Below are 12,803 nucleotides of genomic sequence, written 5' to 3' on the forward strand. Positions count from 1 at the left end.
CTTGCAGAGGACTAGAGTTCTGTTCCTAGCACCTATAGTAGGTCACTCAAAAGTGCCTGTAACTCCAGCTCCAGGAGATTTGATGCCCTCTTCTGGCCCCAAGGGAACCTCCACACATGTTGCAGATACACGGGAAAAAAATTAAAAATAACTCTTTAATCTTTCTTGATAGATACATCAATTTTCCTAATTTTTAATGTATATTCATTCCACACGTGTCAATTAGTCTTTTATTGTTGTATTTCAGTGATATGTTTTTCTAACTTTTCAAATTTGAAATATTTTTTCCTTTCTTAATTCACCAATGAATTTAAATGTTCATTCACAATGAATTAAAGTGGTCATTCTTTCCTAGATAAATTTTCTATTTATCTGGAGTCCAGTAGCATAGCCCCTTCCCTGGTGACTCTCTTTAAATATTTTAATATCTCACTCATCTGTGGTTCTCAGCCATATGTGTCCTCACATGCTTCTAAGGATGTATGGTTATAGTAATTCATATTGCAAAGTTTACAGTTTGCAATTTACATTATCTTCACAACGAATGCTTATATTTTAACTAGAGTGATCTCTAGGAACGTGGAGGCTGGGGTCTCTACCATAAGATAAAGCTGAGAGGAACAGTGGGTGCGCGGTTTGGGGGGAGACTCACAGTACTGACTCTTCAGTTCTTACAGCCTATAGTTTTTATGAAGTTACATTACTGTTTACAGTACCCAGAATATTAAGCAACTCAAAATACTTTACAAAAGTTCTGAGATAGTGTCAAGGGAGTCAACAAACGCCCACACTGTATTTTTAAAATGAGTGGATTAATGAATAAGTGAAGAGGTGAGAACCAAGAGCAAGAATATTCTAGTCCCTTCCAATAAAGACGCAAGCTATCTTGTTGGCATGCCACCAACATTCTCAGTGAACACAGATTTTTCAACCCCCAAAGAGGGGGTAGGGTACACAGATACCACCTATGCTTTTTGAACGCTATTTCTTCATGCTCTCTGAAGATGGCTTTCCCCGTTGCCCCGTTTAAAATGAAATCAGTTCACAACCTGTGATTCTGTGAGCACTTCTTTGACAGCATGGAGGGTCTGTATTTTCCTTAGGAAACCCTTTCTTGGTCATCTCTTCGAATTCAAACATTTCTTCCCAAAGAAGGCCCAGGAGGAAAGCGGTTCCCCCTTCCTCTGGGGGTCTCCATCCACCAGTGCTCTCGTGGGATCTGTGAGGACGCTGGCCGCTGAGCGCGGATCTGCACAGGTGCTAACCAGGACCTAGGGAGGGCTGCACCTTGAGCCGCCCACTACTACTACCCTTTGGCCACCTCGGCCCGCGCAGGCGCGCTCTTCTTCCCCCACCCAGCCCCGCCCTCATTGCACCTGCCAGGTCATAAACCTCCACCCACCCACTCCCACTCCTCCCGGCCGCCCGGGCTTGCCCCTCCTTGATTGGCCAAGAGTCCCCTGGAGCGTGTCCAATCAGCGGCCCTTCTGCGCGACCTATTCCCGCTCCTCCCGCCCTGCCGGCCTCGCGGGCGCCCAGCTTCTTTGTGACTGGTGCTCGCAGAGGTCACTCAGCGCGCGGTGTGCGATCGGCGGGCGGGGCTGGCTCAGGTGCCTTGGCACGGGACGGACGCGGTGGGCGAGGGGGGCGGTCGCGCCGCGGCGACGTCGGCGGCGTGAGGCTTCGCGCGTGAGCGGCGCGGGCGCCAGGCCTGACGGCCAAGCTCCGGGTGGCGGGCGCGTAGGTCGTTGACGCGGGCCCGGGGCGGAGGTGCGTCCGTCGCCGAGAGCGCGGCGTCGAGGTTCCCGGACCATGGAGGACCCGCAGCCGCTGCCCCAGCCCGAGCTGCCGCTGTGTGACAGCCTCATCATCTGGGTGAGTGTGGTCTGAGCTTGCTGGCGAGGCCACCCGCGGGGCGGGCTGAGCACGGATACCTGCGGCTGCCACGTCCACCTGCTCCGCAGCCTGTCCGAGCCCGGGCTCTCCATCTAGCCACAGCGCCCCACCGCGCACAGGTGGTTAGGAGGCGCTGGCCACCTCGGTTCCCAGCTTGCTGTCCCTTTGGGCCCACACAGCACCCATGGCATAAGGACAGCTGAAGAGAGATGGCCAACCTGCCTTTGATGATATCGGAGCTCTTTTTCTTTTTTCTTTTTTCTCTGCCTCCCCTTCCCTTCTTAATGCCTTTTTCTTTTTTAAAGTTTAAAAAATAATTGGCATTTTTGTTTGTTTACGTTTGATGCATATGCAGGATTCATTGGTGCAGACTTGGGACCGGCTCTGTCCTCAGATTTTTCCACTATTCCAATGGGCAAAATGGTTTCTAACTTGTTGAAATTGCCTAGAACTGGCATCCAGGTGTGATTCCTAACCTTTTATTGTGCTAGGATAATACTTGACGTCCCACAAACTACTGTTGATGATTCACAACTCAACCCAGTTGTGTAGTTTTGTGGAGGGCAGTCTGTCAGATCGGAATGTAAGTAGACTGGATCAGGAGGATTACATTCTCCAAGAGATTGCCTAGCCATCTCCTAATGCGAGTAAATCCAAAGGACAAATGGAAAGGATCTCTGGGAGTGTTTGAAATAATGAAGTAACGTTTGCACTTTGGACTTAAATGACAAGTTTTAAGTAGAATGCCAGTAGCTGTGATTTCAGGGTTTAAAAGCATTTTAGCTCGTTGTCAGTCTGCATGTTCATTTAAATTAGTATTTAGGTTTAGCTATTCTATTTAGGATTGTCAGGAGAGAAGGCAGTATTACTTTTAATGATGTGCTTTGTTTAAAAACAAATGGCTAATCATAGGGTGTGTCCTGGCCTCTAGTTTTGTGCTCTGATCAAGACTGAAATGGTAAGCTGGGTTCTTTATGATGTCACGGACTTCCCTGTCAGGTGTTAAAGTACAAGATTTTCTTAAACCGTACTGCACTATTTTAAAATATTATGATCATATCCATTCTTAAAGCAGTATTTATTAACTTCCTACTCTGTGCTAGGCTCTCAGGAACCAGTTTTGAGCCATGTGTAACTACAATGGAAGGCAAAACTCCCCAAGATCTGAAAAAATACGAACCAAATAAAGAACCATAAACAGGATGGCTTGGTTGCCAGTTGGCTTCTGCAGTGCCAACTGTCTTGTGTCAGGCTGTTACGGCCAGATGCACATTTCTCCCTAACACTGCCCAGCTCGGTGATTGAGAATAACCTTGTAGTTCTACTCCTTAGGAAGCTTCATGCACTACTTCGCTCTACTTTGAGCTGAATCTTGGCTTTTAGGCAAAAGACTTATCTCCTTATCTTTGGGTCTAGCTTTAAAACCTATTCCTTCTAACTCTTCTAGAACATTGTTTTATCATTTATTTTTCTTTGCTGCTTCTGCTGCCCTTCCCCCCAATTGAAGGAGGGGTCTCCGCAAGTGCTCTGCCCAATGTAGCTGTATCCTCAACCTCCTTTCTACTTAATACGTAGTCGAAGATGTCCAGGTTAGCCTTGAACTCACTATGACTGACAGGCCTTTCTGAAGTTATCTTGTAGTTGACTGCTTGGCAACAGAACTCTTGCCTGATCTGCTTTTGCTGTGACCCTAAAAGGAAGAATACTCACTAGTATCTCAATATATTAGATCAAAATAGAGTTGTCTTGGCTCTGCCCTCTTAAGAATGGTATTCCACCATTAACTAGTATAGACTTCTCATTCTGAATTTTTAGTTGCATCATGATTTCAAGGAGTAGAAATCATAGGGGATGCATTCCAAACTCAGGGAAGAACCGTTAGTAGTAATTAATACACAAGAACTCTTTTGTCTATAGCCTTAAGGGTAGTAGTAGCAAATACACATTTGTGGGGTTGTCTTTGGTCCGGAAGGTGTTCCCAAATATGCTGGGTAATTTTGTATTTGAGAAGAGCTAGCACTGTTTATAAGATTGAAAGAAAAACAACTTGCGGTGGGGACAAGTCGTGCCGGTGAGAAGGTGAGTGGAAGTAGTGCTGCTTTTTATAGCAGGGATAGGCCTTACCTGAAGCAGAAGAATCAAGAGAAGCTGGCTAGGTGAAGGCTGTCTCTTTTGGTAACTCTTTAAGTGGTAGATTTTATGATTTGGATGTTTCTTTTAAATAATTCTTAGAATGTACTGCCACTTAGAAAATATAAGGTCAAAGGGAAACATAGTGTAATTTACCTAAGAGAAGGAATGTGTAAAGTTTGAAGAAATGTTTTCCAATTTCATTCTGATTTGTAGTTTTTTTTTTTTTTAATACTTTTGAATTAAACTTTCACCAATAGCTAAGGGAATTGGGCCTGATAATTTTAATAATTCTTTTTTTTTTTTTTGCTGTAACTTCAATAGGTAAAACAAAGAGTAAAAGCACATATATGTACATTTTGAGAAAATTGCTGATCAAATTATACTTTGAGATTTTATTTATTTTTATGTGTATGAATATTTCTCTGTGTGTTGAATATTCTGTGTTTGTGTGTATATGCACATGTGTGCATGTACTACATGCATGCCTAGCACCCAGGGTGGGGCCAGAAATGGGTATTGTATCCTCTCAAACTGGAGTTAAAAGATGGTTGTGAGCTGCCATGTGGGTGATGGGAATTGAGTCCTATTCCTATTTAAGAGCAGCAAGGCTCTTAACACTGAGCCATCTTGCCAGTCTCGTTAAAAAAAAAAAAAATTGTTGTTGTTCTTGGTTATAAAGCCTTTCAATTTACCCAAGTGAAATCACATTCTGTTACCTACTTTCATTTGAAGTTAAGAGGAGAAGTTGCTTTAAACATAGTGCATTTCATAGATCACCGTATGTGTATGTCTACATTGCTTTTTCAAACTTCTTAAGTTCAGTTATTGCACCCGTGGAAATGGGGCAACTTGAGGGAGCTTCTTCTCCATGTGAGTTCCAGGAATTGAACTCATCAAGGTTGAGAGCAAGTGCTTTTTACTGCTAAGCCATCTCACTGACTTCTACCAGGATTGTTCTGCCTAATATTCTAAAATGGATCTTTTAAAGCCACTAATCATACCGATGTTGTAAAATGTTGATGATGTCTTTAAGTTACATATGAAAAGTTAGCATGTAAATAAGAAATGTTGGCAAATGGTAGCTACAATGTTTTCCTTCTAAAGATACTGTAATTTCTCTTCCCCGTGTATCCACCCAGTTGTAAAGTTGTTCTTTCACATCTCATATAACCCATTTCTCCTGTATTCTGAGTTCACATTATATGTGTCTTGGTACTGTCCATTTTATAGACAAGATGGTTGCAGGAACCTCCTAACTCATCTCCTGGACACAAGCACACGTGATATTCTGTATCTCTAGTGCATTTCTCTTCCCTACCACTCCTTTGTGATTCCTTATTTCTCTAAAGCCAACATGTACAAGAACCACTGTGGACTTTCTGACTTATTGCAGATTTGAACATGTATTTTTAAGCGAACAGGTGTTGTTACACTTCAGGAAAACTTGACTTTTTAGTCTAGATTGTCTAGTAGCCATTGAGCACATAACCATGTGCAGATGGCTGATATGATATGCTCCCTCTTTCACAGCGTTCTCCCAACTGTCTTCTGTGGTAGAAACTTTTCCAGTTGTTTCCCATTACATAGATGGTTTTGCTAAGGATGAAATGTAGTCCAAGGGTTTGTCAGTCCTTCAACATCCTAACTCCTGCCTGTCTCTTCATTACCCTTGGTTGACAATCTTTTCTCATCCTCCTTTGTACTGACAATCCAGTGATACTTAAATGCATGCTCCTTAAAAATGTCATGTTTTCTATTATCTGTGTATGATAAAAATATTCATATTTCCCGAGGGTTCCTTTCTCTGGCCCTTGACTTCAAAGTTTTGCTGTTTAACCCTCAAGCCCTCCCATCCAGGAACTTTCTACAAGAAGGCTTTTCTAAATTACACATTTTAATTAAATTAATTAACTTTTCTACTTTCAAAAATGATTCATGTATATTGTGAATATGAACTAATCAAGTTGTCTCAACATGACATGTGCCATTTTCTCTTTTTTGCAGTTTTTAATGATAGCATCTTTGAGGGAGAATCTGGTGATTTGCCTTTGTAACCTTGTACCACAGTGCCCCACATCAAGTAGGAGCTCAAGAAAGTATCTTCATGGGATTTGAAAGCAGTAATAGCTAGCTTTAGTCTTTCCATTCCATCTCTCTTTTGTATTAGAAAAAACAGGGACAGATTTGTCGAATCTCAAAATGCACAAAATCATAGTGAGTTATGCTGGAATGGAAGTCTATGGACTTTGATAGTTAATTGGTAAACTTGAGGATAGTAAGTGAATTTAGTGAAGGGAATGAATATGTATAGGAAAAGAAAATCATAACACATTTAAGTATGGGTAGAGATTAGATTTCTATATTAGCTTTATAAAAATTTTCTTATCTTGGATTTGCTGTTTTGAAAAAGATGTCATTATCCTACTTAAATATTGTACATGAAATCTTAAAAATTACATTAATTTACTTATTCCTATATTGTGTTTGTGTAATTGTTTGCACACATGCAGCTGGAGTGTGGAGGTCAGAGAACAACTTGCAAGAGTTGTTTCTGTCCTGCCATGTGAGTTCTGGAGATTGCACACAGGCCATCAGGCTTAGCACAGTGCCATCTTGTCAGCCTCCTGAACAGTTTTAAAATCAAGATCTGAAATGTTCGCAATAGCTGAAGCCATCCTAGATTGAAATAGCTCAACTGTCTGTGCTCTATGGCTAATTGTTGGATAGTCCTGGTTTCTTTCAGAACTCATTCATAAAGTATAAGTAGTTTCAGGCCTAATACTTCTAGCTTTTCTTTTCCTATCAAGTAACTTCAATGACATTTTTAACTAGTAATTGTTCAGTTATCTTGAAGTTCTTTCTCTGATGCTCTCCTTACAGTAGATACATCTGAGAGTTTGTATTATTCAGAAATGCTGAATAATTTCGTACACAGCACCACTGTGGTTTACTATATTAGGCTTGATTTTATGTAAAAATGTGTTTATTTTATACAAATTTTACACAGCTATAGAAATAGTCTTCCATCTGTACTTAAACAAAATAAAATCAATTTAATTGCTTTCTATTTATTTTGTATTGTAGGGATAGTACAACAGTAAAGTGATTTGTTTTGTGTCATTTTAGCTGCAGACATTCAAGACTGCCTCACCCTGTCAAGATGTCAAACAGCTGACTAATGGAGTGACCATGGCACAAGTTCTTCATCAAATGTGAGTAGTGACCGAAGTATCCCTCATAAGAATGTAAACCAATAGCAGCTAGAACACTTGTATAAAGTAATTGAAATTTCATCCTGTCCAGTAGACATAGTCAGACATACAGCACCAAGGCATTCTTGCAACCAGGGAACAAGAACATTTTACCACCTCATGATTCCTTGGTTGTTTATAAAGATTTATTTTACTCAAATGGTTGATAAAGATTCATATATCCTTCAAGGAGAAAAGGATAAATGAATGATATACTTGCATGCATTTCCTGCAGATGTGGGTTGTTCTTTTGACAGTTTTTATATAGAGATTCTTAGAGACTATTAACACAGTAGGTACTGATTTAGAAAAAGAACTATATTAAAAATCTAATTTTGAAATAATTGTTATTTGTGAGTCCACCAATAATCATGTTGAGTTAATGGATTTTGAAGTTACAAAGCATGGACAAGACTTGAGTAGTTAAGATTCTAGCCTTGGGTATGTTAATGTACACTAAACATTATTTAAAAATTGTGAGTTCAGAATCAGTCATTTATACTATTGAGGATACAGTTTATATTGTAGACTACAATCTTAATCCTTGGACTATGGTTGACAAATATTAACAAATAATAGATGGAAGAATTTTTTTTTTTTTTTCTAGACAGGGTTTCTCTGTGTATCTTTGCGCCTCTCCTGGAACTCACTTGGTAGCCCAGGCTGGCCTCGAACTCACAGAGATCCGCCTGGCTCTGCCTCCCAAGTCCTGGGATTAAAGGCGTGCGCCACCACCGCCCGGCAGATGGAAGAATTTTTAATATAACTATTTAAAAAGAGACCAGAATCCTAACTTGACTTCATTGTTCTCCAGTCAGAGATTATTAAATTGACTTCTTCCCACCATCTACAAGATGAAACTGACTTAAAAACTCTGTAGACAGAGCAACAAGAATCTCTATGCCATTCCTACAAAAACAGCTTGAGATTATTTTAAAATCTTAATGACTTGGCATTTTCAAAATTATCTAATTTGAGTATGCAGATTTAACTCAAAACATGTTAACATTTCTTCAGGTACTGAAAAATACTCTTTACTTCCCCACTTTCTTAAAATATTTGTTTCATTTTTACCTTGTTTTAAAACCATCTACTTGACCAAAGCCAACATGGTACTTCTTGATTTGAGGATGCCATGATGGAATGTCTGTCTTGCTGCTTTCATTGTAATACTTTTTGGTTGGTATGAATAAAAGATGTCTATCCATTCACTTCTTAACAGTGCTATGTGAAGACATCATCCATCGGCCCCTAAACTAGGCCTGGTTTTCTTTTTCCTTTTTTAATTTTTTTCAGAGTTTCACTCTAATCTAGACTGGTCTGGAACTTACTGTGTATTCCAGGCTGCCTCATGCTTGGAGCAGTCCTCCTGCTTCAGCTTCTAGGCTGCTCAAGTTATAGACATGAGATACTATACTTTTCCAAAGACGACATTTCTGTTTGTCTTGATGAGCTCAGTGGCTTTATGCTATAGGGTTTTTCTTTGGTGTGTTGTGTGTGGCTGTTTGATCTCCCAGATTTGCCAGCACAGTTTGGAGTAGCACTGGGTGCATTTTATCTAAGTGATATCTGGTGTCTTCATAGCTTTCTTTTCCACGGTCAGATTTTTACTCTCTTACTCTCTCTGTCTTTCTGTCTCTGCCTCTGTCTCTCTCTCTTTCCTTGTTCATGTGCATGTTATTGTCTTTGGATAGCTTTTATTTTTCAGGGAAAATAAAATAAGTTCATTAATAAGAAAGGTTTCTTCATTAAACAAATGATCAGTGACCTAAAATAAGTCCAAGCTGTCTGCCTGTCCCCCTAAAATCTCCCATTTTTAATTTGCCTGTTTTATTGTACTCTTTGATGTTTTAACTTCTTTATCATCTAAGTAACTTAAGTAACATTTATTTATTTATTTTTTAACCCTTTTCTAGATGTCTGTATGTGGGCCAGTAAGATTTTCAAGAATAAGTTTTACTTATTTGGATCAAAGTATCATAATCCTAATAAAAAGACTAATTTCATTATATTTCTTTGACTGTTTCAAAGTACTGTTTACTTTGATATGGTAACATTTATAATAAATTTTACTGATGATTCATACCAAATCACAAGAAAGTTGTTAATAAAGGTGAGAAGATAAATTCTGCTTCTTAAAGAAAAGGCAACCTTTTAGATAATCATTTTTACTTATCTGAGGCCGATATACAGTTGTCTAAGCTATAAGATTAGCCATGCGGATCCATTGACTTAGTGATGGGTTCTGTAGTTCCTTATCTTTAGCTTGGATATATAATATGTGCACTCCTTTAAAAATGCATGTAGAAGGTGCAGTTGTGGAAAAAGAAGTTGTGCACTGGGGCGGGGGGTGGGGAGTGCACCTATAACTGTGCTAGTTTTTTAGGGCTGCTGTAACAATGCCACAGGCTGAATAGCTTAACCCAACCAAACTTTATTCTCTTTATTCAGTTTCTGTAGTTAGAAGACTAAATTAAGCTGTTGGGCGGGCTGTCCTCACTCCAGAGCTTCCGCGAGAGGATCTTCTTTGCCCTTTCCAGTTTCTGGCAGTCCTGGGCATTTCTAGGGTCACTGAGCCTCTGCTTAGCTTCTCTGTTTGTAGGCATATCTGTTCCATTTTAAGGGCACTAGTCTTATGGACCCATTCTAAATCAATATATGACCACTTCCTACCTGGATTGATTCTGTGAAGATCCTGTTTCCAAACAAGGTCACATTTATAGGCACAAAGTTAAAACTGAAACATGTCTTTTTGGACGTGGTTCTACATACTGCTACCAAGAATATATCCAATCCCCTTCTTTGTCAGTTGACAGCCATGTAATATATGCGGGTTTTTATTGTCTTTGACTGGATGTCTTTTGCAAAGACGAGTGTGGTACAGAATTGAAATATTTAGCCTTTACCATTCACTTTTCATTTTGCAGGTATTTGAGCAGTTCATTGATAAACCATGATAGCCGATATCTGAGTATTTACTAAATATATCATTAGAGGTCCAGGTCCTATTATATGGCTTATTTGTATGTGTGTGTCTGTGCTTGTGCAGTTGTCTGTTGTGTGCTCATGGAACCCAGAGGTTGATGTGTATTTTCCTTTCTCATTCTTTACCTCGTGTTTTGAAACAGGCTAGTCTCTGACCTGGAGCTCACCATTGTGGCTATCCTGATTGGCAGTGAGTTCCTAGGATCCACCTCTTGGCCCCCACTTCACACCCAGCACTGGGGTTATAGATGTGTACTGATGCACTGAACTTTTACGTGGGTGCCACAGATCTGAACTCAAGCACATGTGTTTATGCACTGAGCCATCTTCCCATGCCTTATTTAAGTTTTTTCTTTATACACCATATTTATTATTTTTATGTCCAGTTTATCATGAGGAGTGAGGATGTAGAGAGCTACTTTTAGAAGTCAATGAATAAAATTGTAAGGCTGAGGTTTGTATTAATTTATTCTGGCTCCAAAGCCAGTGTTTATTCAGTGGTAACAATAGAAATTCAGTACCTTGAGTCCTTTTGATAAGATTCTCATTCAACAATAGTCTTGGGGCATCGATCAAAGGCAATACAGTTTTTATTAGTAAGTAGAAATAAAATTATTCCCTCAAGTTAGCTGCTAAAATTTTTCAAGACACATCCTGGATGGAATTAAATGTGATGATTTTTGCTTAGTTTTTGTTAGAAAATAATTGGATTGTATTTTTCTTCATTAACTCTTGTCATCTTCTCTTTTTGGTGTTTTTAAAATGTCATTCAAGTTCTGATAAATTTAAAAAAACAAAATAAAACAATTAAGTCATATAGATGATGTGCCAGTGTAAAAAAAAAAATACAAAGTTTCTGAGGTTGAACATCAGGTTTAACTGGTGGGAAGATGTTAATTCTTCCAGAAGGGTGAATTTGCTTGTAAGAAGGCAGGAACAAGGTTATTATGAAGAAAGAAGTATTTCTTAGGACTAAAATTGATTAGGAATGAAAAGAAACACAAGAAAGTTTTAAGAGGGGAGGAATTGGGGAAGAACTAGATAATGAAAATGGGTTAATCTGTAGATTTAATTTTTGAAGGTAATTAGCAGCATAGACTGCTAAACTTAGATTATATTTGAAGGGAAGGTCAGTGAAGAGATTCATGTAGTAGTCAGGGCTGCAGAGTAGCAGTACCAAGAGTGGGGTGTGTGTGAGTGTGCATATGTTTATTTTAAGGGACTGGTTCACTTACCTGTACTTGTTTAATTGGGAGTGCTAATGACTTAAATAACAATATGGGAAGGAAATTCCAAATTAAAATTTCATAATCACAAAAAATTTAAAGGCTTCATTTAAATTACTGCTAATCTTACTAAGGATAGATTTTAAACTATAACTACTTCATACCTTGATTCAGTTTTGTTTTTCATTTTACAGAAACATTCTAATGTTTAGGTTTTATATTTTTGTTTTAGTGACGTAGCCTGGTTCAACGATTCTTGGTTAAGCCGAATTAAAGATGATGTTGGAGACAACTGGAGAATAAAGGTATGCAGAAATGGATGTGGGGAGAGGACACATGATGCAAGCAGAGCTCTTAACAGTGGTACTGAACTCAACTCAGTGCTTCTTAAAAACTTTAATTCATGAATGTGTTTTTCAGTTCGAGTTAACATGTATTGTACCAGTTAGTTTTTGTCAACCTGACCCTAACTAGAGTTACCTGGAAGGACAGAAACTGAATACGAAAGGAAATGCTTCCATAAGATTGGCCTGTAAGCATGTCTGGTGGTCAATTTCTTCATTGTTGATTGATGTGGGCAGTGCCACCCCTGGGCAGGTGGTCCTGGGAGGTTTAAGAAAGCAGGCTGAATGGATGTGAACTTGAAATCAAGTCATTAAGCAGCTATCCTCCAAGGTTTCTGCCTCTCCTGTTGTTTGAGTTCTTGCCCTGATTTCTCTCAGTGATTGATTGTGATCAGGACTTGTAAGCCAATAAACCTTCCTTCCCTGTTTGCTTTTGTGTTATCATGCAATAACAAAGTAACTATGAGACCTGAGTTTACCCATAGATAAATACCATGTATATTTTTACAAAGCTTTTCTGCCATCCTAGAACTTACACTTTGGTCTCCCAATGACTTGCTTCTGATGGCTGTGGGTCTGTTTTGGGTCACTTGAGTTCTCATTTCTAGAATTCTGTATAAATGCAATCAAACAGTGCACTGTTTGTGTATATAGACTTCATTTACTCAGTATAATGATTTTGAGATTCATCTGTGTTGCCTGTATTAATCATTATGTCTTTATTGTTGTGTACTACATTGATATGCAGTTTTTGTTTAGCTATTCACCTGGTAGGATATTTGAATTATTTCTAGTTTAGGCCATAGCAGTAAACTTTACTTAGACTTTACTATATGCATGAATCTTTACTTAATTTCTTTGGGGGAAAATTCCATGGTGGAAATTTCTCTCTCTCTCTCTCTCTCTCTCTCTCTCTCTCTCTCTCTCTCTCTCTCTCTCTCTCTCTCTCTCTGTGTGTGTGTGTGTGT

The 12,803-nt window shown here is 39.2% G+C and overlaps 1 protein-coding gene across 1 annotated transcript in view; it reads left to right on the forward strand.

Moving 5' to 3' along the window:
• Positions 1 to 1,458: 1,458 nt before the first annotated feature.
• Positions 1,459 to 12,803, forward strand: part of Hook1 (hook microtubule tethering protein 1) — a 44,001-nt gene continuing 32,656 nt past the window's right edge. Inside the window, exons 1-3 of the mRNA XM_028870301.2 lie at positions 1,459 to 1,875; positions 7,156 to 7,241; positions 11,724 to 11,796. Coding sequence (XP_028726134.1) covers positions 1,813 to 1,875; positions 7,156 to 7,241; positions 11,724 to 11,796 — 222 coding nt within the window. The 5' untranslated portion in view covers positions 1,459 to 1,812. The remainder of the gene's footprint in view (positions 1,876 to 7,155; positions 7,242 to 11,723; positions 11,797 to 12,803) is intronic.

The sequence above is a fragment of the Peromyscus leucopus genome, chromosome 2 (genome assembly GCF_004664715.2).
Source record: "Peromyscus leucopus breed LL Stock chromosome 2, UCI_PerLeu_2.1, whole genome shotgun sequence".
NCBI lineage: Eukaryota > Metazoa > Chordata > Mammalia > Rodentia > Cricetidae > Peromyscus > Peromyscus leucopus.